This window comes from Geotrypetes seraphini, chromosome 5 (genome assembly GCF_902459505.1).
Source record: "Geotrypetes seraphini chromosome 5, aGeoSer1.1, whole genome shotgun sequence".
NCBI lineage: Eukaryota > Metazoa > Chordata > Amphibia > Gymnophiona > Dermophiidae > Geotrypetes > Geotrypetes seraphini.
In genome coordinates this window covers 244,632,685-244,656,380 of record NC_047088.1, presented here as the reverse complement: position 1 = coordinate 244,656,380, position 23,696 = coordinate 244,632,685, and the positions used below count along the sequence as shown (strand labels likewise).

Sequence of the window (23,696 nt, the reverse complement as noted above, 5' to 3'; positions counted from 1 at the left end):
CTTAGTGAATCTAGCCCTTAGTGCATAGGGGCTGGGCACACTCCTGACCCAGCCATGCCCCTCCCATGACCTCATCCCACTAACAATTACCCACTAAAGTAATAGAATTATAAATAAGTGCAGTTTCATATGTAACTGCAAATTAGTGCCAATTAAATCTACTTATAGCCATCTACTGATGGTTAGGGAAGAAATAATCTGTTAGCTCTCACTAATGGATTTAGCGCATGCTAAACACTATGATATCCTATGGGCATCTTAGTGTTTAGCACATGCTAACGGAGTCAGCATCCCTTGATGAATTCCTCCTTTAGTGCCTAATTTATAAATTAACTGGCACTTTTCTATAACCTGTGTGTGCAGGTTTGCACACAATATTATGGAATGAAGGAGATAATGCATTTAGGCCCAGATTCTATAAACGGCACTTTAAAAAAAAAAAAAAAATCTTTATTGATTTTCAATACAATTAATTGAACATAAAATACTGTATAAAAACGCACTATTAACTATACAAGTAATACATAAAACAATCATTTTCTCCCACCCTCCTCCCAATTATTAATACAATAAGACATATGATGTGATTACAATATTATAATTAAGTAATTTTAATCTTCAAAATACATTTCCCTCCCCCCACCCACCCACCCTGGATGTGTAAGGAAATCTAAGAAAAGGAGAGATACGTGACCCTTATTGCGAGGTAACAAACGTATTCAATGGGCTCCAAACTTTATTAAATGAACTACTAAACCCCATACATTCCACATTCATTCTCTCATATTTATATGTGGTACACATATTTGCCCACCAAAATATGTAATTTATTCTGTCGTGGCTCTTCCAGTTATGTGTGACCATTTGGATAGCTATTCTCGTCATGATCAAGAAAAGACGGCTTTTATATTTATCCAAAGTAGACTTAACGTGTAGTAACATACCACAAATTATGGCTTCATAAGTTAAGGGAATAGATGACTCAAGAATAAGATTAATTTGTCCCCAAATTGACCTCCAGAAATTAAGTATCAATGGACAAAAATATAACAGATGATCCAAAGTCCCTATATTAATACGACAATGCCAGCATCTATTAGTACTGTCTAGTTTTTGTAAACGAACTGGGGCCCAAAAAGTCCTATGTAATAAAAATAAACGGCACCTTAAGTTAGGCACCTAGATCGGCACACCTAGCCGATCAAGGTGCCTAACAATTTACGATTGGCTTAATTGATGCCATTTATTGAAAGCACCATTAAAAAAATTAATTAGTGGGTAGGCATCCGCAACTTCGAAGTAGGCGTCTACACCAAGTAGGTGTGGTTAAGGGTGGATTTGGGGCTGATTTTTGGGTGTGTTTTGACTTAGGCGACCTCATTTAGGCCCAGAAAACCCTGGCTTAAATGGCAATGTGCCTTAGGGCTCCTTTTAACAAGCCACGCTAGCGGTTTAACGCGCGTAATAGCGCGCGCTAAACCGCTGGCCGCGCTAGCCGCTACCGCCTCCTCTTGAGCAGGCGGTAGTTTTTGGCCAGTGCAGGGGTTAACGCGTGATGAAAAGTCACACGCGTTAAACTCACTATCGCGGCTTGATAAAAGGAGCCCATGGAGGGGCATAATAAAAAAAAACGTCTAAGTCCCCTTTTGGCCTAAGGCCTTAAACGTTGAAAGTAGAAGCAGGGAAAATGTCCATAATAAAAAAAAAAGTCCAAAAGGAGGTTTTTTTTGATAATGGCCTGCCTCTACGTTCAGCTGTTTAAACGCCCAGACCACCACTACGTCTACACTTATGCCATATAATCAACCGAAAAAAAGCCTAAGCCCCAAACATCCAAAACAAGGGCTTTTAGGCGAAGGAGAAGCCAGTCCTTCGCCTAAAAACTGGATTCTGTAATCGGTATCTGTCAAAAACAACACCGGTTACAGAATCCACCCCCCCCATGACAATCTGGCCCATGTGCTTAAGGCCACGCCCACAAGAGGAGTCTAAGGCTCCTGGGCCTATTCTGGTTGGCCTAGGCGCCTCAGGCCCCACCTGTGGATGGGGTTTGAGCCGCCTCAGCCAATCCGGCCCCATTCCTGTGGTGGCTGGCCTGCCGGACGGGCGGGCTTGGCACCCGTCCATCAGCTTTTGAGGTACAGGGAAGGGGGGTGGGAGTGGGGGGGGGGTCGTGGGGTCGGCAGGGGGGGGTCAGACGATGGGGGGAGGTTGCATCGAGGGCAGGAGGACCTGGATTCCCTCCTGCCCGTATTTTAGTGGGGGGGTTATAGGAGATCGCGGGCCAGGAGGGCTCGGGCTCCCTCCCGGCCCCAACAGATTCGGCCCGGGGGGGGGGGGGGTTTGGGAATCGCGGGGCAAGAGGGCTTGGGCTCCCTCCTGGCCAACGGATTCAGCCCAGGGGGGGGTTGGGGATCACGGGGTAGGAGGGCTTGGGCTCCCTCCTGCCCCGATGTCGTCGGGGAGGGGGGGTTTAGGACCGCGGGGCAAGAGGATTTTGGCTCCCTCCTGCCCTGATCGTTGTCGGGGGGGGGGGGCAGGGGGAAGGGTGGATTGCGGCAGGGGAGATGAGCCATTTCTCCTGCCGCGATCATTGCTGTAGGGAGTAGGCAGGTTGCTGGGGCCGCTGAGCTGATCGTAGCAGCCACGATCAGCTCAGCGGCCCCTTTTTCGGCACTTATACCTGTTTTGACTTGGTCCAAGTCAAAACGTATAAGTGCCGACTAGGCAACCTGTCAAATGTTTTGGTTATACGTGTTGTATGCCTAGGTGTAGGTCGGCCCACCTCCCGCCCGCCCTTTCCACTCCTCTAAAAACGCCTCTTTTCTCTCTGTGCGTTTAAGAGACAGGGGAAAGACCTAAGCTGGTTTTAGATACGTCTAAAACCAGCTTTGATTATGGGTACTTGGACGATCAGGCTTTTTGATCGTCCAGGTAGCCATTTAGGCCACTTTTTAGACCTTTTTTTTTTTTATTATGAGCCCCTTAGTGTCTTTAATACTACAATAAATTGAGAAACAGTGTTTGAGAAATAATGCTCACCCCGATGGCCCCCCATAAAAGTTGGTTTTGTGGTGAATATCATTCCAGGTGATAACATCGTTGGCGCCAGAAGTACGGGATTGCCCCACTGTAAAAATCAATTTCTGATCAAAGGCTTTTTCAAGCAGCTTCAGAATTTGTTTTCCTTCTTTATTGTTAGGTAAATATGCCATTCGAGTCGTTGCAGAAAATGGTTTCCCTGGGTTTGGATGGTTGTCCTGATTTGGAAAAAAAAATACAGGCAATTCAACACACATTCAAAAAAGCCATGACATACTAAAGTGATATAATATATACCTACCATGTACATCTAGGGGCTCATAATCAAAAAACTTAAACACATTTAAAAACCTGTCCAAAAGTTTTACTAGGCATCCTGGACTGAACTTAAACGTTGTTAAGACAATGTAAAAACAGGTATAAGTGCCAAAAAGTTATCCAAAGTGACCAGATAATCACTGCAGAGACAAAGTAAAGACCCCCATACACTCCCCCAGTGTTCCCCGACCCCCTCACACCCTCACAAAGATCGGAATAAAAACATAACATATCTGTCTCCAGAACATCAGCACCTGGTATAGGAAAGCCTAGTAAAGCTGCACAGAGATGTTTTAAATAGCCTGGGGGATGGGCTAGTTAACCGTAGAGAAGAGTACCCAGGCCCATAAGCCACTCTAACTTCTACATTTATGATGGAACATGTGCACCCACCAAAACCCCTTCAAACCCTACTTTACTGCCATATAAGTGCCACCTGCAGCCTTGAGGCTCTTGGGGTTATAGACAGGTGGGTATAGTGGGTTTTGGGAGGCTCACCGTAATCTATAAGGGAGTTCTGGTGAGAAGTTTATGTGGCACCCTTTTTATGAAGTTCACAGCAGTGCCCTCTAAGGTGCCCCACTGCTCTTGTTGGCCTGTCTGGGTGGCCAGCCATATACAAGATTGGCCCCTCCCACGCCTAAATGGTCTTGTTCTAGGCGTTTGGGACTTGGACAAAATTTTGGTCAAAATGTGGTATAAAGATAGACGAACTGGCGATCTGGACAAACAATAGCTTGGACATCCAGCTAAATGATTTTCAGGAAAAAATATTCTGGACATATTTTTCGAGAACAATGGCTTTGTTTGCTATAATCAAAGTTTGTAATTTAATGGATTTGTTAAAGTGTGTCAATATGTTATAATAATAATAAATGATGATAAAACAATATTTAATATAGCAAAGGAGAAATAGCCTTAGGGCCTTTTCTACTAAACCGCGCTAGCAGTTTTAGCGTGGGGAGCCGCGTTGAATGACCCGCGCTGCTCCCGACGCTCATAAGAACTCTATAAGCGTCGGGAGCAACACGGGCCATTCAGCGCGGCTCCCTGCACTAAAACCGCTAGTGCGGTTTAGTAGAAGAGGGGGTTAGAGTAGGGGGACTGAGAACCAGGGAAGCCTATCCTGCTTCTCCGTATGACTCTCCTTGTGACCCCGAGCAAGTCACTCCACCCTACATAAAATCTAAGTTGTATTTGAGGTAAAGTCCACTTGGAAAGGGAAATCATTTGTGTGCCCGTTTGTAACTTGGTTTGAACTTGGATTTGGAAAGGTGAGGAATTAAATTTAAAACCCAAATCCAAAAGCATTTAAGCATTTTCCGAAGGATTTGATTATTTGTGCTCATCTGTCTTATTTGTTGCAAAATCTTATGTATGGAACATTTTTGTAAACTGTTTTGGCTTAAAATGGTGCAGAAATTTTTAAAATAAACAAATAAAAAAAAATTAACTGTGAATAAACAACATAAAACCTGATCAAAACAAAATGCTTCTAAAAAAAACAAACAAAATACTCACTGCTTGAATGCCACCCGGGAAAGTATAATTAATATTTATAGTATCACAACTGTAACCAGGAAGTCGTGTTGAAATAGTGACATGAGACATGGTTCCATCTGGTTGATTTCCCTTGATGGTGCCATAACATGTATTGCATATAGGACATACGGGCTTATGTTCCATGGCTTTATTGATACACTCTTTACAGAACTCATGCTTACACTTGGACAGCATGGTTTTCTCCTCGAGTTTATCTAAGCAAATTGGACAAGTGTTTTCTTTGTTCTCGCCTGTTGCCGCTTCTGATTTAGGCTTTGAAATCAGAGTAAAACCATCTGCCTCGTCTATTTCCATAGGTACTGGTGTGTCATTTGTAGTGGTTGTGGCCTGGGAATGGATGCCGGCAGCTTGCTCTCGCACACCCTCATTCAGAGAGTGAGCAACTTGGGCCACAACATTTGGTAACCCAATCAGAGTCAGTATGTCATTGCTATAGCGATATTCCACATTCTGGTTTTCTTTCTGCAACCAGTGAAAGAGTGTCATCTTCTGATTCTGCTCGGCAGACTGTAGAGGAAAGCTCTTTTTAACAAGACTAGACATGATCTTTTGAAAGGCACGGATGAAGCTTTCATAAGCACAGAGGTAAAGCTCAGAATCTTTGTTCTTGGGCTTGAATCGGATGGTCACTTTCTTATTAAAGATGTCAGTTTCTTTCACAAGGTCAGAATCATATTTGCGTTCTATTGCTTTAATTTCCCCAGCGAGCAGAGTTTCCAGTACCGATATCTGAGAAGCGTCAATTTCAACTCCTTTCTCCCAGGAGTAATTTCTCTGGGTGATCATGACAGGCTTTACATGCCAGCTCTCCTTGTCATTCATCTTTTCCAGATAAGTTTGGGCTTCCAGGAGCTCATTCCTTGGACCGTGAAGAATTAGTTCATTTTGTTCTACTTTTGCAAACAAGCTTGTAAACTTTGCATTTAAGGTCTGTACTATTTCATGTGTCTGACTTGCACTACCCAATAAAGGGACTTTATTTTGAGCAAGATTTTCTGTTTTTTTTTGGTAAATATGAATAAACCGCTGTTGGGCTTTGTATATACCGGTATTATTCTTGCCATCCAGAGATACAATGCGGACAATTAAACAATCACCTGAAATGGACTCTCTGAAACATACATTACATTTCTCTTTTAATTCTTCAATCTCCTTCTGGCAAACATGCATGACATACTCATAGAGGGCCATGTCAACATTTATTTCATTTCCTGTTTCCTTAGAGGGTAAGCTGTTCCTCCTTTCTGAAAGTGAGGCACCCTCTCTCTTTCCCATATGCAGCTTTTCCAGGTGTTGGTGCACTTTGTCTATTTCAGTAAAGTCTCCACTTATTTCTTGAATGCCAAGGTCATCAGGTGCCTTCAATATTTTTATGCTGGGAAACAGAGTTTTTATTTGCTCTCTTTGGTCTTTAGAAAATAGACTTGTATTCAGACGTGCAGTTATGTGCAGAAAAATCTGGAAATAAACAAACAGAAATAAATTATTCCACACTTATCAAAAGGCAAGAGCCCCTGGTTAAGGTATTTTATTTACCGTATTTTCGCGGATATAACGCGCACCTGTGTAAAACGCGCACAGGGGTATAGCGCGCAGAAATCACGATGATATGTACCAAAACTTTTCTATACCGCGCTCAGGCATATAACGCGCATGATGCCCGACGCTCCTTTCGCCCGCCCTGACTTTCCGTGCGCTGTCCCGACTCTCCGTTCACCCCCCTGACTTCCGTGCACTGTCCCCCCTTGAAGTCCTGTCCCCCCTTGAAGGTCTGTCCCCATCCTGAAAGCCTGATGCCCCCCCCCGACGTCCGATACATCCCCCCCCCCGGCAGCACCACTCGCACCCTCACCCCGAAGGACCGCCGACTCCCCAACAATATCGGGCCAGGAGGGAGCCCAAACCCTCCTGGCCACGGCGACCCCCTAACCCCACCCCACACTACATTACGGGCAGGAGGGATCCCAGGCCCTCCTGCCCTCGACGCAAACCCCCTCCCCCCAACGACCGCCCCCCCCCAAGAACCTCCGCCCGTCCCCCAGCCGACCCGCGACCCCCCTGGCCGACCCCCACGACACCCCCACCCGCCTTCCCCGTACCTTTGTGTAGTTGGGCCAGAAGGGAGCCCAAACCCTCCTGGCCACGGCGACCCCCTAACCCCACCCCGCACTACATTACGGGCAGGAGGGATCCCAGGCCCTCCTGCCCTCGACGCAAACCCCCCTCCCCCCCCAACGACCGCCCCCCCCCAAGAACATCCGCCCGTCCCCCAGCCGACCCCCACGACCCCCCCACCCCCCTTCCCCGTACCTTTGGAAGTTGGCCGGACAGACGGGAGCCAAACCCGCCTGTCCGGCAGGCAGCCAACGAAGGAATGAGGCCGGATTGGCCCATCCGTCCTAAAGCTCCGCCTACTGGTGGGGCCTAAGGCGCGTGGGCCAATCAGAATTGGCCCTGGAGCCTTAGGTCCCACCTGGGGGCGCGGCCTGAGGCACATGGGCCAAACCCGACCATGTGTCTCAGGCCGCGCCCCCAGGTGGGACCTAAGGCTCCAGGGCCTATTCTGATTGGCCCACGCGCCTTAGGCCCCACCAGTAGGCGGAGCTTTAGGACGGATGGGCCAATCCGGCCTCATTCCTTCGTTGGCTGCCTGCCGGACAGGCGGGTTTGGCTCCCGTCTGTCCGGCCAACTTCCAAAGGTACGGGGAAGGGGGGTGGGGGGGTCGTGGGGGTCGGCCAGGGGGGTCGCGGGTTGGCTGGGGGGGCGGTCGGAGGTTCTTGGGGGGGGCGGTCGTTGGAGGGAGGGGGGTTTGCGTCGAGGGCAGGAGGGCCTGGGATCCCTCCTGCCCGTAATGTAGTGCGGGGTGGGGTTAGGGGGTCGCCGTGGCCAGGAGGGTTTGGGCTCCCTTCTGGCCCAACTACACAAAGGTACGGGGAAGGCGGGTGGGGGTGTCGTGGGGGTCGGCCAGGGGGGTCGCGGGTCGGCTGGGGGACGGGCGGAGGTTCTTGGGGGGGGGCGGTCGTTGGGGGGAGGGGGTTTGCGTCGAGGGCAGGAGGGCCTGGGATCCCTCCTGCCCGTAATGTAGTGCGGGGTGGGGGTAGGGGGTCGCCGTGGCCAGGAGGGTTTGGGCTCCCTCCTGGCCCGATATTGTCGGGAAGTCGGCGGTCCTTCGGGGGGGGGGATGTATCGGACGTCGGGGAGTCGGCCGGGCAAGAGGGCTTGGGCTCCCTCTTGCTCCAATCGTGGATTCGGGTGCGGGTGGGAGCGCGTGCGAGCGGTCGTTCGGGGTGGGGGTGCGAGCGGTCCTGCTGGGGGGGTGAATCGGGCGTCGGGCGGGGTGGGAACTATGTTTAAAAACTTTTCTATACCGCGCTCAGGCATATAACGCGCGAGGGGTATGCGCGGTAGGTAAAATCGCGTATAACGCGCGCGTTATATCCGCGAAAATACGGTAAATAAAGTAGTATAGGTCAGAGAAAAATTCAAGTCAAGTTGTATTAGATAACCAGACCTCAAATACCCAAGGCATTTTTGCAAGGGCTCCTTAATCTTTATTATTTTTTATGTTGTTTTGTTAGTTTTTCAAAGTCTAGATCCAAATAATATATTAATTCGAAGTTTTATAGAATTTTTAAAGTTATTTAAATATAATGAATTCTAAGCAACAGTTTAAAGTAATTATTAAATGAATCACTACCAATTTTATTCAGGGAACATACAGGTTGAACATCAATTTGGGGAGTTATTTTCAATATGTCTATTATTATACAATCTATTATTCAATGTTTTGAATGTTTTTTTTAGCATTAATTGCATTATCTTTCCATTCAGTTTAACATTGTACAGTAAATAGAGGATTGGGACTTAATATTATTAGTATAATATATTTAATAAAAGATTTAAAAGATTATCAATTAGAAACCATAGGGTCTACTAGGATTTTTTACTATTTCCAAAATACTGATCAAGTTTTATTTTTTAGGATGGTGCAATCAGCAGAAGGAGGCATAGCACCTGATGAAACTAAGTGTGAAATGGTGGGCAGCTGTCGGGCACAAAAGATAATCTACAAATCTACAGGATTTGTAGAAGCTGTGAGGGACTGCTTCATGGAGCAACTAGTCAGGGAACCGACGCGAGGGAGTGCTACTCTTGACCTCATCCTAAACGGATTAGGGGGGCCTGCAAGAGGGGTAGAAGTTGGACTGGAGGACGGCTAACGTCATTCCACTCCACAAGAAAGGCTCAAAGATGGAGACAGCAAACTACAGACCAGTGAGTCTAACATCGATAGTGAGCAAACTAATGGAAACTCTAATCAAACACCAATTAGATAAGATCCTGGATGAAGAGAATCTACAGGATCCCCGACAACATGGATTTACTAAGGGGAGATCCTGCCAATCCAACCTGATCAGCTTCTTTGACTGGGTAACGGGGAAACTGGATATTGGGGAGTCCCTGGACATCGTGTACCTGGACTTTAGCAAAGCATTCGATAGCGTACCACACCGCAGGTTACTGAGCAAGATGAGTTCTATAGGATTAGGTAACACATTGACGAAATGGGTTGGGAGCTGGCTTGGAGGTAGGCTCCAAAGGGTGGTGGTGAACGGCACCCCCTCCGAAATGACGGAGGTGATTAGTGGAGTACCACAGGGCTCAGTCTTGGGCCCAATCCTATTCAACATCTTTATAAGAGACTTGGCAGAAGGGCTTCGAGGTAAAATAACATTATTCGCCGATGACGCCAACTGAGTAATGTAGTGGGCAAATGCACAACAGACGAAGATTCAGTGCCCGCCAACATGATGCACGACCTACTCCTACCGGAGCGATGGTCTAGGACATGGCAACTCAACTTCAATGCCAAAAAATGCAAAGTTATGCACCTGGGCAGCCAGAATCCATGCAAGTCTTATACCCTTAATGGCGAGATCCTAGCAAAAACGGTAGCAGAACGAGACTTGGGGGTAATCGTCAGTGAGGACATGAAGTCTGCCAATCAAGTGGAGCAGGCTTCGTCCAAGGCAAGACAAATCATGGGCTGCATACGAAGGGGTTTCGTCAGTCGTAAGGCGGAAGTCATTATGCCATTGTATAGATCCATGGTGAGGCCCCACCTGGAATACTGTGTGCAATTCTGGAGGCCGCATTATCGCAAGGATGTGCTGAGACTGGAGTCGGTGCAAAGAATGGCCACCCGGATGGTCTCGGGCCTCAAGGATCTACCATACGAAAAACGGCTTGACAAATTACAGCTATACTCGCTCGAGGAGCGCAGAGAGAGGGGGGACATGATCGAGACGTTCAAGTATCTTACGGGCCGCATCGAGGTGGAGGAAGATATCTTCTTTTTCAAGGGTCCCACGACAACAAGAGGGCATCCGTTGAAAATCAGGGGCGGGAAACTACGAGGTGACACCAGGAAATTCTTTTTCACTGAAAGAGTGGTTGATCGCTGGAATAGTCTTCCACTACAGGTGATTGAGGCCAGCAGCGTGCCTGATTTTAAGGCCAAATGGGATCGGCACATGGGATCTCTTCACAGGGCAAAGGTAGGGGAGGGACATTAAGGTGGGCAGACTAGATGGGCCGTGGGCCCTTATCTGCCGTCTATTTCTATGTTTCTATGTTTCTAAGTGGGAGGACCACTAGGCAACAGTGACCACAACGCGATCCGATTCACATTAGAAAGGGGGACACCCACAGTAAGGAGGACCGCAACAACTGCGCTCAACTTCAGGAAAGGGAACTATGTTGCCATGAGGGAAATGGTGGGGAGGAAGCTCAAAAACATCCTTAGGATGGAGACTGTAGGAAGCGCCTGGACCCTATTCAGGGACACCCTGCAGGAAGCACAAAGAATGTACGTCCCAAGTTTCAGGAAAGGCGGCAAAAACAAGCGGTCAAAGGACCCGGTTTGGATCTCAACAGAAGTAAAGAGGGCAATAAATGACAAGAAAGTGTCCTTCCGGAGATGGAAAAAGGACCCAACGGAGGAAAATCACCAGGCGCACAGGAAATGCCAAAAGGAATGCCACCGAGAGGTTAGAAAAGCAAAAGGGAAATACGAAGAGGGGCTGGCCAGGGAGGTGAAAAGAAAAACTTCAAGGCATTCTTCAGTTACGTAAAGGGGAAGCGACCAGCGAGAGAGGAGGTGGGGCCGTTGGACGATGGGGATAGGAAGGGAGTGATTAAGGAGGATAAAGAGGTAGCTGAGAGGTTGAACACGTTCTTTTCGTCGGTTTTCACGAGAGAAGACACATCTAATATACCGGACTCAGAGGAGCTCATGAGTGGGGAACAGGCTGAAAAATTAGAACACATAGAGGTAAGTAAGGAGGATGTCCTCAAACAGATAGACAGGTTAAAATGCGGCAAATCGCCGGGCCCGGACGGGATCCACCCAAGGGTTCTGAAAGAACTAAGACAAGAAATAGCGGGCACAATCCAGCATGTTTGCAACCTATCCTTGAAAACTGGAGAGGTACCAGAGGACTGGAAATTGGCGAATGTCACACCTATCTTCAAGAAGGGATCGAGGGGTGACCCCGGGAACTACAGGCCGGTGAGCCTGACTTCAATTATAGGGAAGATGGTGGAAGCTATGATCAAGGACGGTATTTGCGAGCACATCGAGAGATATGGCCTACTGAGAACAAGCCAGCATGGATTCTGTAAGGGAAGGTCATGTTTAACGAACCTTCTGTACTTCTTTGAGGGAATAAGCAGTCGGGTGGACAATGGGGAACCTATAGACATTATTTACCTTGATTTTCAAAAGGCTTTCGACAAGGTGCCACATGAAAGGCTGCTTAGGAAGCTGTGGAACCACGGGGTGGGAGGGGATGTGCACAGATGGATCGAGCACTGGTTGTCGGGTAGACTGCAGAGAGTCGTAGTAAAGGGACAATACTCTGACTGGCGGGGAGTCACGAGCGGTGTGCCACAGGGATCGGTGCTGGGGCCGTTACTCTTCAACATATTTATCAATGACCTGGAAAAGGAGGCAAAGTGCGAGGTTATAAAATTTGCAGACGATACCAAACTGTGCGGCAGAGTTAGGTCCAGGGAGGAGTGTGAGGACCTGCAAAGGGACCTGGACAAGCTGGAAGACTGGGCAAACAAATGGCAAATGCGCTTTAACGTGGAAAAATGCAAGGTCATGCATATAGGGAAAAAAAACCCGTTGTTCAACTACAAATTGGGGGGGGCATTGTTGGGAGACAGCAGTCTTGAGAGAGACTTGGGTGTGCTGGTGGATGCATCACTGAAGCCATCTGCACAGTGCACAGCAGCCTCGAAAAAAGCCAACAGGATGCTGGGCATCATAAAGAGGGGCATAACAACCAGGACGCGGGAAGTCATCATGCCATTGTATCGAGCGATGGTGCGTCCACATCTGGAATACTGCATTCAATATTGGTCGCCGTACCTCAAGAAGGACATGGCGGTACTTGAGAGAGTTCAAAGGAGAGCAACGAAACTGGTAAGAGGGCTGGAACACTGCCCATACGCCGAGAGGTTGGATAGGCTGGGGCTCTTCTCTCTGGAAAAAAGGAGGCTCAGGGGAGATATGATAGAGACCTTCAAGATCATGAGGGGCATAGAGAAGGTGGATAGGGACAGATTCTTCAGGCTGAAGGGGTCAACAGGCACGAGGGGGCATTCGGAGAAACTGAAGGGAGATAGGTTCAGAACAAATGCAAGGAAGTTTTTTTTCACCCAAAGGGTCGTGGACACTTGGAATGCGCTACCGGAGGAAGTGATCAGGCAGAGTACGGTACAACGATTCAAACAGGGATTGGACGGATTCCTGAGGGATAGGGGGATCGTGGGATACTGAGAGAGGTTCTGGGATGTAACACAGGTATAGAAAGCTAACCAGGTAATAAGTATAGAAATCCAACCAGGTCGTGCATGTGCAAGACCGGAGGGTTAGGACTTCGATGGGAAGATAGGACTCAATGGGAAACCAAGGTGGCAAGGGGGCCCCTTCTGGTGACTCAGACAGGCCGTGACCTGTTCGGGCCGCCACGGGAGCGGACTGCTGGGCGGGATGGACCTATGGTCTGACCCGGCGGAGGCACTGCTTATGTTCTTATGTTATAAGTGCTTTCCTTCTTAAAGCACCTTATGCACTTTATATTTATCAAAATTTGATAGTACGAATATTTAAATTAATTCTAATCTAATCTAATCTAAACCTTAGGTTTGTATACCGCATCATCTTTACATTCGTAAAGCTCGACACGGTTAACAAGAGTTAGGGTAGAAAGGAACGCCAGTGGAGGGAAGAGGCAAAATGAAGAGAAAATTTAGAGGACTAGAATAACCAGAGAGGGAGGAGGAGTTACATTTTTGAGAACAACCAGGTTTTCAGATGTTTACGGAAGAGTTGGAGGGAGCTCAGATTCCTAAGAGGGGAGGTAAGGTTGTTCCAGAGCTGAGTGATTCTGAAAGGGAGGGAAGAACCTAGTTTTCCTACAAGTGAAATGCCTTTTAGAGAGGGAAAGGAAAGTTTCAATTTTTGGGTGGATCTGGCAGAATTGGGGTTAGAGGAGTTCCAAGAAAGAGGAATAAAGGGAGGGAGGATACCATGTAGGATCTTGAAAGTGAGGAAGGCACATTTGAAATGATCTCTGGAGATAATCGGAAGCCAGTGGAGCTTGGATAAAAGCAGTGAGACGTGGTCGAATTTGCTTTTTGCGAAGATAAGCTTAGCAGCGGTATTCTGAATCCGCTGGAGTCTTTGAAGGTTTTTCTTTGTTAGGCTAAGGTGGATAGAGTTGCAGTAGTCCAGTATGGAAAGGATGGTGGATTGGACAAGGACGGCAAAGTGTTTTTGATGGAAACAGGATCTCACTTTTCTCAGCATGTGAAGGCTGAAGAAACATTTTTTTACTAGGGAGTTGAGGTTGAAGGAAAGTGTAGAGTCAATGATGACTCCTAGAACTTTACTAGAATATTCAAGATGCAAAGTGGGGCCAGAGGACAGTGGGATGGAGGTGGGCAGTTGGTCCAATTTTGGGCCGAGCCAGAGAAGTTTTGTTTTAGATTCGTTCAGTTTCATCTGCACAGTGTGGGCCCAGGATAGAGAGTTGCGCGGGGACAAAAATCCCATCCGTCCCCGTGAGGAATCCCACCCATCCCCGCCCGTCCCCGTGAAGAATCCCCTCCGTCCCCACCCATCCCCACGAGGAATCCCCTCCGTCCCCGCCCGTCCCTATAAACTTCAGAAATAGTTATTTCATTTAATTATGCTACTGAATTAAAGGCTCTGGTAGAAACCCATTTACAAATAAGCAAAAAGACTTTATTAATTTGGAAATATTAATTGGGAAGAATACATACTTTGTAAACGGGTTTCTACCAGAACCTCTAATGTTTATAAATTTTTATCAACACAACTAATATACTACTTTATCCTGAAGCAAAAAAAAGAAATAGAATTATTTTCCTACCTTTGTTTCCTGGTTTCTGCTTTCCTCATGTTCTCATTCAATTCCTTCCATCCACTGTCTCTCTTCCTTCTGCATCTTCCATTTGCTCTGTTACTGTGCCTCTCCCTTTCTTCCCCCTTCCAAATCTTCTTCCCTCCGCTCCCCCCATAGTCTGGCATCTGTCTTCTTCCCTGCCAGCGTCTTCTCCCTACTCTCTCTTCCCCATTTCCTTTCAGCGTCCTTCTTCCCCCCATCTTCCCCATGTCCTGTCAGCGTCCTTTTCCCCCCTCTGTCTTCCCCATGTGCTTTCAGTGTCTTTCTCCCCCCTCTGTCTTCCCCATGTGCTTTCAGCGTCCTTCTCCCTCTCTGTCTTCCCCATGGCCTTTCAGCGTCCTTCTCCCCCCTGTCTTCCCCATGTCCTTTCAGCGTCCATCTCCACCCCTTTGTCTTCCCCATGTGCTTTCAGCATCCTTCTCCCCCCTCTGTCTTCCACAAGTGCTTTCAGAGTCCTTCCCCCCGCCCTTCCCATGGCCTTTCAGCGTCCTTCTCCACCCCTTTGTCTTCCCCATGTGCTTTCAGTGTCCTTCTCCCTCCTCTGTCTTCCACAAGTGCTTTCAGAGTCCTTCCCCCCCTTCCGGCCCGTCTTCCCCATGGCGTTTCAGCGTCCTTCTCCACCCCTTTGTCTTCTCCAGTGCTTTCAGCGTCCTTCTCCCCCCTCCTTCTCTCCCGCCCCGGGTGCAGCACAGCCGGCCAGGTCCCCTTACTTTTGTGGCGCTTCCCCAACCGACCGACCGACCAACAACAGCCCCAATCCGACAAACCTCCCTGCCCTTAACCGCGAATCTAAATTACCTTCTTACAGCTGCTGTAAGAAGGTAATTTAGATTCGCGGCTACAGGGCAGGGAGGTTTGTTGGACCGGGGCTGTTGTCGGTCGATCGGGGAAGTGCCACAAAAGTAAGGGGACCTGCCCGGCTGTGCTGCATTCGGGGTGGACCACCCCCTCCCTTGGTAGCCACTCGAACCGCGAGGTTACTCTCCGTCTCCTTACCTGCCCTGCCTGCAGCACAGAGCCGAACGGAAGTCTTCCCGACGTCAGGAAGACTTCCGTTCGGCTCTGTGCTGCAGGCAGAGCAGGTAGAGAGAAGAAGAGCCGCGGGACTGAGTACATCCAGCCCCGCAGGAACCCCGCGACCCTCGGAGGCGTCCCCATGGGATCCCCGCGACCCTAGGGGGCGTCCCCACGGGATTCCCGCGACCCTAGGGTGCATCCCCATGGGATCCCCGTGACCCGAAGGGGGAACCCGCGGGATGCCCACGGGATTCCCGTCGTCCCCGTTCCCGTGCAGCTCTCTAACCCAGGATTGAAGGTTCGATATACATGAGGATATGTTCGCCGAGAGATTGGTGAGGTTCCGGTCGGTCTCGAGGAAGACAAAGATGTCGTCTGCGTAAGTGTAGAGTGTTTCAAGGGAGGAGAGATGGAGGAGTTTAAGGGAGGACATATAAATGTTGAAGAGGATAGGAGAGAGAGGTGAGCCTTGCGGGACTCCACAGATCGGGTTCCAGAGGGAGGAAGAAGTGCCCTTCATGTTGACTATGTAGGAGCGGGAGCGTAAAAACTTCGAGAATCAGTCAAGGACTGTGGAGTTTATGCCTATCTCGGTGAGTTGGTAAATTAGAATATCATGATGGACGACATCAAAAGCTGCAGAGAGGTCGAATTGAAGAAGGACGGCGAACTTGTTGCGAGAATGGAGATATTGAACTTTTGAGATTAAGGAGGTCAGAAGGGATTTGGTGCTGAAATTGGGACGGAAGCCGTATTGGTAGGGTTGAAGAATGGTGAATTTCTCAAGGTAGGAAGATAGTTGAGTGGATATGATGGACTCTAGCATCTTGGTAAGAAGGGGAATGTTAGCTATTGGATGGTAGCTGGATGGTGTAGAGGGGTCAAGCTCAGGTTTTTTCAGTAGTGGGGTTAAGGAAATATGGCCCATTTCTGGGAAGAAGAGACCCAAATGGAGGGCGGAGTTTATGAGAATGGTAAGAGATGAGATGGCCTGAGGGGGAGTGTTCTCGTAGAGGTAGGAGGGGAAAGGATCCAAGGTTCAGTTGCAGGATTTCAATTTGAGGCAGAGATTATAGACCAGGGATTCGGAAACAAGTTCGAAGGAAGACCAGGATCTGTCTGCTGGGATAGGGTAGGAGTCTGTTGGGATAGGGTTGGGGTCAATTGGAATCAGAGATTTGTAGGAGATTGCAGGTGGGAAAGAGCGCCTCAAGGTGGAGACCTTATCGTTGAAGAACTTTGCTAGAGAATCGGCTGAGGGGGAGGAGGGAAGTATGGAGTCATTTTTGGAGGTTAAGGAACGCCAGATGTTAAATAATGTGCTACTCTGATTGTTGGATTTGGAGATTTTGTCACCGTAGAAGTTTTTCCTTGCTTTTTTTAGAACAGTATTATAGATTTTAATGTTGACCCTCCAGGAGAGTCTGTCTGTAGGGGATTTAGATTTTTTTCCATTTTCGTTCCAGAGCACAGCATTTCTGTTTCAGTTTCTCTGTGGTATGGGAGGTACCAAGGGGCCTTACGGGAGTAGGAAATGGTTTTAGTGGAGAGAGGGGTGAGGGAATGGAAGGTGGAATCGGAGAGGGCGACCCGGTTTTGAGATGGGGGAAAATTTGTCGAGAAAATTGATCCAGAACAGATTGCTCGAGATTTTTTTACGGAAGGTAATAGAATTTGAGGTGCAGGATGGGGACCCGAGATGTAACATGAAAATGGGGAGACAGAAGGCCCCTAGGTAGTGGTCGGACCAGGGGACAATTTCCCAGCAAATGTCGTCAGTTGAGGTTTTGTGAGTAGTAAGATCTAGAAAGCTGATGAGGTCTAGTGTGTGGCCTTTTTCGTGGGTTGGGGAGAGTGTGGGGGGGGAAGCCTAAAGCAGAGAGGAAGCTATTAAATTCGGATGTATCCTTGACGATGTCACCAACAAGGTGGAGATTGATGTCTCCGATGATCAGTAATCTTTGAAATTTGAGGAAGGCGTTTGTTATGGTTTCAAAGACGAGTTCGGAGGAATTGTTCCAAGGGGCAGGTGGGCGGTATAGAAGCAGGATACCCAGAGGATGAGGGTGGAATTCGTCATTGACTGAGGCTAACATGTATTCTAATGGAGTGGCTGCCCTTTTCAAGGAGTTGGACATCGAAGAATGATTTGAAAAGGAGGGCTAGGCCGCCTCCTCTTCGGTTGGTTCTGGGAGAGAAGAGGCCTTGGTAGCCGTGGGAACAGAGTTTGTTTTGAGTAAATTGGTCATCTTTTGTGATCCAAGATTTTGTGATGAATAGGAATCCAGGGTCAGAATCCTCGAGTAGGTCCTTCAAGATTTGTATCTTATTGCAAGCGGATCTGGCATTGCAATAGAGTGTTGGGACTGGGGTGAGAGAATATGAGGCAAGGTTGGGGGGAGTGGAAGCGAGGACAGGTTTTAGAGAGGCATGGTTGACTTTGTGAGGGTTTTTGTAGGATGGATGGTGTTTGGGGCGAATGAGCGTGGGAATTCTGAGGCCAGGGCAGATATTGCGAGCATTTGTAGAGTCGAGGAGGTTGGGGGCTGGGGGTGTCAGGCAGGGGAAGAGTTTGAGAGAAGAGCAGAGTAGGAGAAGAAGGAGCCATGAAGGTGGCTTCATGATGAGAGATTAGAGATCTATGGGTTAGATGGCCTGTTTGAGGCGAGTGAGAGTAGGTTAAGGATGGAGGAGCGACTAGGTAATAACGTACTAGGTATCAGCACAAACGATATTGGACAGATCTAGTAAAGCGTTTCTGAATTGGAGTTATTCTGAAAATGATCTCGTGGAAGGGGGATGAAGATAATCTGGCTATCAAATCGGTATTCAAATTAGCATAGATTTTTGGATACAATAGGCATTTAACAAATTAGTTAAGAATTGACAACAATTAATTGACAAAAATTAAGAAGACAGCAAGCATTTAACAGATTATAAGATTCAACAGGTATTTAAGATAATTTTTTGATTACTTTTTCTTTATGTATATATATATATTTTTTTTTTTTTTTTTGAGAGCTAGTAAATGAACTTTACAGTTGGATGGGTTCACGATTATGCTTAATGATGAAAGATTTCACAATTAGACTTAAACATGGGGAAAGTTTCCCCTGCTGGCTTGGGGGGGTGGGCAGAGCGGTGTTCACAGCATAAGCACTTTACCAAGACCAATGATGAATTTACCACCCCAGTAAGGGCACGAAAAATCACTTAAGTAGTGCCTTGGGTATTTGAGGTCTGGTTATCTAATACAACTTGACTTGAATTTGTTCTCTGACCTATATTAGTTTTTGTTTTGGACAAATTCTTTATTTTTCTTCATTTCCAGTTGATTTAAATAAAGTAGAACACAGCATGCAAAAGCCTCTTGGTAAGAAAGTGGTAGCTTAGCACCCAATTCTTGCATTCAGGGACAGGTGAAGATATGTAAAGTTAAACTTGGACAAATCTCTAATTCTGAATTTACTATCCTGACACTGAATAATTTCTGTCCAGACAAGTTGATCTCCAGAAGGAAGAGAGAACTTTATTTCAGACTAGTACATAAGAACATAATCAATGCCTCTGCTGGGCAGACCTGAGGTCCATCATGCCCAGCAGACCGCTCACACAGCGGACCAACAGGTCCAGGACCTGTGCAGTAATCCTCTATCTATACCCCTCTATTCCCTTTTCCAGCAGGAAATTGTCCAATCCTTTCTTGAACCCTAGTACCGTGCTCTGCCCTATTACTCTCTCTGGAAGCGCATTCCAGGTGTCCACCACACATTGGGTAAAGAAGAACTTCCTAGCATTCGTTTTGAATCTGTACCCTTTCAACTTTTCCAAATGCCCTCTTGTTCTTTTATTTTGCGAAAGTTTGAAAAATCTGTCCCTCTCTACTCTCTCTATGACCTTCATGATCTTGTAAGTCTCTATCATATCCCCTAAAAGTCTCCTCTTCTCCAGGGAAAAGAGTCCCAGTTTTTCCAATCTCTCAGCGTATGAAAAGTTTAACATACCTTTTATCAGATGTGTCGCTCTCCTCTGAACCCTCTCGAGTAACGCCATATCCTTCTTAAGGTACGGCGACCAATATTGGATGCAGTATTCCAGATGCGGACGCACCATCGCCCGATACAACGGGAGGATAACTTCTTTCGTTCTGGTAGTAATACCCTTTTTGATTATACCGAGCATTCTATTCGTTCTCTTAGCAGCCGCTGCGCACTATGCCGTCGGCTTCATTGTCATGTCCAGCATTACCCCCAAGTCCCTTTCTTTTTTTTTTTTTTTTAATTTATGTTTATTAACAGTGAAGCAGCACAAACAGCCGGGAGACATCAATCCCAGAACAGGCAATCAAATAACACAAAGTATACAGGAACATCTGACATGTAAGAAGCAAACGAAAAGATAGATGCACCCTGTACAAGTCAGCATCCGGAGATGGCGGAAACTTCCCCACCCGGAGTCAGTGCAAACCCACCTTTTTCATTTTCTCCCAGAAGTCCCAAGAACCACCCCCCAGAGCCCGCGCAACAATCCACTCACTCCAATCATTCACAACCCAAGAACAACAACATATACTCTCCCACATGTACCATCTCCCACAGCCACACACCCTCTACCCCCAGAGAGAAGAGCTACGTAAAAAGAAAATGTAAACCAAAAGAGCTGATAAATCTGCCAAAGGAGACGGGTGGATCCCAAGAACCAAAAAGAATCCGCAGCAATGAAGCGGATGCCAATCACCAGGCCCACCACTAAAGTACCAGCTCCATAACCGCAGAAGACTGCAACAAGCCATCCCATAAGGCAATGTAGTATTTCCCCTCAGGGCTAGAAACACCTTTATGCCATTGTCGTTCAAAAGTGGCCATTTCCTTCAATTTAGTGCGCCACATCCCAGCAGGTGGCGAATCCTCGGAGATCCAGCTAGACAAAATAGTTTTTTTGATAACAAGTAAAACATTATAAATGAAACGTCGTTGGGGGACAGACAGACCCTGCTCCAGGAGAGGCTCTTGCAGCCCCAGCAACAGGGTTCCATAGTCCCACTCCACATTCTGCTGGAGTATTGCGTCCAACACTGACAGCACCTCCCGCCAGAGGGTGAGTTTGGAACATTCCAGAAATGAGTGCAGATACGTGCCGGCAGACATTTACATTTAACACAAAGGGTATCATCCCACAAGCCCAAAGAGGCCCCCCTTTGTCTAGTTAAATAATACCGGTGCAGGAGTTTAAACTGAGTTTCCTGATAGTCAACAGATTTAGTGAAGGCAGAGTGTAGCAAAACATTCTATAAACTGATGCTCTGCAATAGGCACCCCCAAATCATCTTGCCAGGACTCACGCACTTTAGAAATCCCCTCTGTGGAGCACGAAAGCTTTAAGATCTTATACCAATGTGACAGCTTATTTAGAGGAACCGTGGTATGTAAAAATTGAGTTTCAAGCCCCCCAAGAGTCCACACCCCAGGAGAGCGTCTACGCTCAGTGTCCCAGTAGTGTCGAAGCTGGAAGTACGAGAACATAAGACAGTTGGGGAGGCCCCACTGCTGCTGCACCTGGGAAAAAGATGGAAAAGAGCCCGGTACTATGTCAATCAATTGTACCATGGATCTACAGCCCCTTGATGCCCACCCCCGGAAAATCGAACTTCCCCATCCCGGCTGAAAATTGGAGTTTCCCAAGAAGCAGAGAAAAGGAGAGACTGTCAGACTAAGCCCCTGTCTACGTCTCCACCATCGCCAAGCCTGCCGCAGCGGCCGCATAAAGTGTATATGATCCCTATACCGATGAGAAGGGTCCGACTGGGAGTGGAGTAAGTTCATAAACAGAAATGGAGCACTCCAACCCTCAATCCAACCCGGAGGGAAGTAACGCTCACACCCTGTATGTCCTTCATGGATCCAATGCATCAAAGCTGCTACATTGTAGAGACGGATATCCGGGACACTCAGCCCCCCTAATGACTTATCCATCATCAGTTTCACCAAACTGATCCGCGGAGCTTTAGAGCGCCAAATAAACCGGGAAATAAGTGATTTAAATTTAAGTTCCTCTCTACGACGCAGCCATAGCGGTATCATCTGTAAGGGGTATAGCAATTTAGGAAGCAGTACCATTTTTACAAGGGCCACCCTACCCATCAGGCCTAAAGGGAGATCCTGCCACAGCCGGCTAATCTCCTCCAGCGGCCGCAAAATATTAGCCATATAGAAGGTGGACTGCTGCGTACTCAAAAAAAAATACCCAGGTACCACATAGGCTTAGCCAAGGGTGGAATAGTCAGGTACTTATGCCACGGTTCCGAAGGCCCCCCCAGCCAGCAACAAAAGTTCGGACTTAGTGCAGTTAACTTAAAGGCCCGAGAGCATCCCAAATGAGTTCACCACCGCAAGTGCCCTATCCAAATGCACTGGGGCTCGATCTAGGTACAGAAGAATATCGTCCGCAAAAAGGCTGATCTTACATTCTCGGCCTCCCACCCACACCCCCTGAATTTGGTCACTCCGTCTAATTTTAATGGCTAAGGGCTCTATGGCCAAGAGAAAGAGCAGCGGGGACAGCGGACAACCCTGTTGAGTACCCTGCTGGAGACCAAAGCAAGCCGTCATACCCCCATTAATTATCAGACGGGCCCGAGACTCATCATACAGTGCCCTCATCAGGGCGAGGAAGGATCCCTCAAATCCATACCGCTCCAGGAGCCAGAAAAGGTATTCCCAGGAGATGCTGTCAAACGCCTTCTCCATATCTAACCCAGCAACAGCAGATTGTCCCCCTCTCCCCACATGGGACCGAATCGCACCCAGCACTTTCAGCAAGTTCATGGATGCATAGCGACCCGATACAAAACCCACCTGGTCAGGGTGAATAAGATTCGGCAAGATAGCATTTAACCGACGCGCTAAGATGGCCGTTAATAGCTTTGCATCCTGGTTTAATAAAGAGATGGGCCGGTACGAGCTGACCAGTTCGTGATCCTTGCCCGGCTTCGATAAAAGAACCACATGGGCTAGATTATCCTGGAACAAGCCTTCACCCTCAGATATTCCATTATACAGATCACATAAGGGCTGCGCTACCAAGTCCTGGAGTATCCTATAATATTCTGGGCCCAGGCCATCAGGGCCTGGAGCCTTTGCCAAAGTAAGGGAGCGTATACCAGCCAAAACTTCATCTCGCGCAAGCGGACTATTCAAGGCCTGCATTTGCAAAGGCTCAAGACCAGGGAGAGGAACATCAGAAAAAAAAGACAGCAAGGCCTCCCTGTCTAACGGGCGACTAGCATACAATTGCTGATAGTAAGAAACGAATTCTTCCGCTATATGCTGAGCCGTGGTAAACTTCTTCCCCTGCGCATCTTTAATAGAGGTAATAATCTGTGTCTTTTTAGGGGGGCGCACCAAATTAGCTAAGAGTTTACCAGTCTTACTGCCCCACCTATACAGCTGATATAGTTGAAAATGGAGAGAAGTCCACCTGCGATCATTAAGCACCCCCTCTATCCGTTCCCTGAGCATTCGGAGTTCGTGTTTGTCAGAATCGGTCAGCGACTGAATATGGTGTTGTCGAAGAACCCGCAATTTCCCCGTAAGCTGCAACAGTTCCCGGTCCCGCTCCTTTCTCTTATGAGCCGTATAGGCTATGATATGCCCTCTCAGTACTGCTTTAGAGGCATACCAATATGTCCCTGGTCCCACATCCGCGGTCTGGTTAGTCATCTGGTAGTCCACCCAGCGGGCTCTAAGATATTCCCAGAACTCTTTGTCAGCATAAAGCTGGGGGGACAGTTTCCATGATCTGCCCACAATAGGAGAAGAAAGAGAGAGGGTAACCCCCACAGGGACATGGTCCGAGACAGTACATTCATAAATATCAGCACGGGTAGCGGCAGCAAACAGCCTTCGATCAAGAAGAAGATAGTCCAGTCTCGCATATGTATTGTGTACATGAGAGAAAAAGGTGAAGTCCTGATCGTACGGGTGTAATGTGCGCCAAATGTCCAGAAAGTCCAAATGACTGGCCAAAAAATTAACCCCCCTAGTATCTTAGTCACGCGACCGCACTCTCGGTGGCTTGCAATCGATACCCGGATCAACGGTGATATTAAAGTCGCCCCCTGCTATTATACTATACTCAGGATAATCCGACAATCGAGACAGAAGGGATGAGAAGAAACTATGAGTGTATTCACTGGGGGCATAGATATTACAGAACATCAGCTTCATTCCCCACAGCTCCCCTAGAACTAAAACAAA

At 47.7% G+C, this 23,696-nt stretch overlaps 1 protein-coding gene across 8 annotated transcripts in view; it reads right to left on the bottom strand.

Moving 5' to 3' along the window:
- The window catches only part of DTX3L (deltex E3 ubiquitin ligase 3L), a 44,466-nt gene that overhangs the window by 4,281 nt on the left and 16,489 nt on the right, over window positions 1–23,696 (bottom strand). For all 8 annotated transcript variants that reach the window (XM_033945245.1, XM_033945246.1, XM_033945249.1 and 5 more), the window contains exons 3-4: window positions 4,882–6,381; window positions 3,043–3,260 (exon numbers count right to left, since the gene is read on the bottom strand). In XM_033945245.1, the coding sequence (XP_033801136.1) occupies window positions 3,043–3,260; window positions 4,882–6,381 (1,718 nt within the window). The remainder of the gene's footprint in view (window positions 1–3,042; window positions 3,261–4,881; window positions 6,382–23,696) is intronic.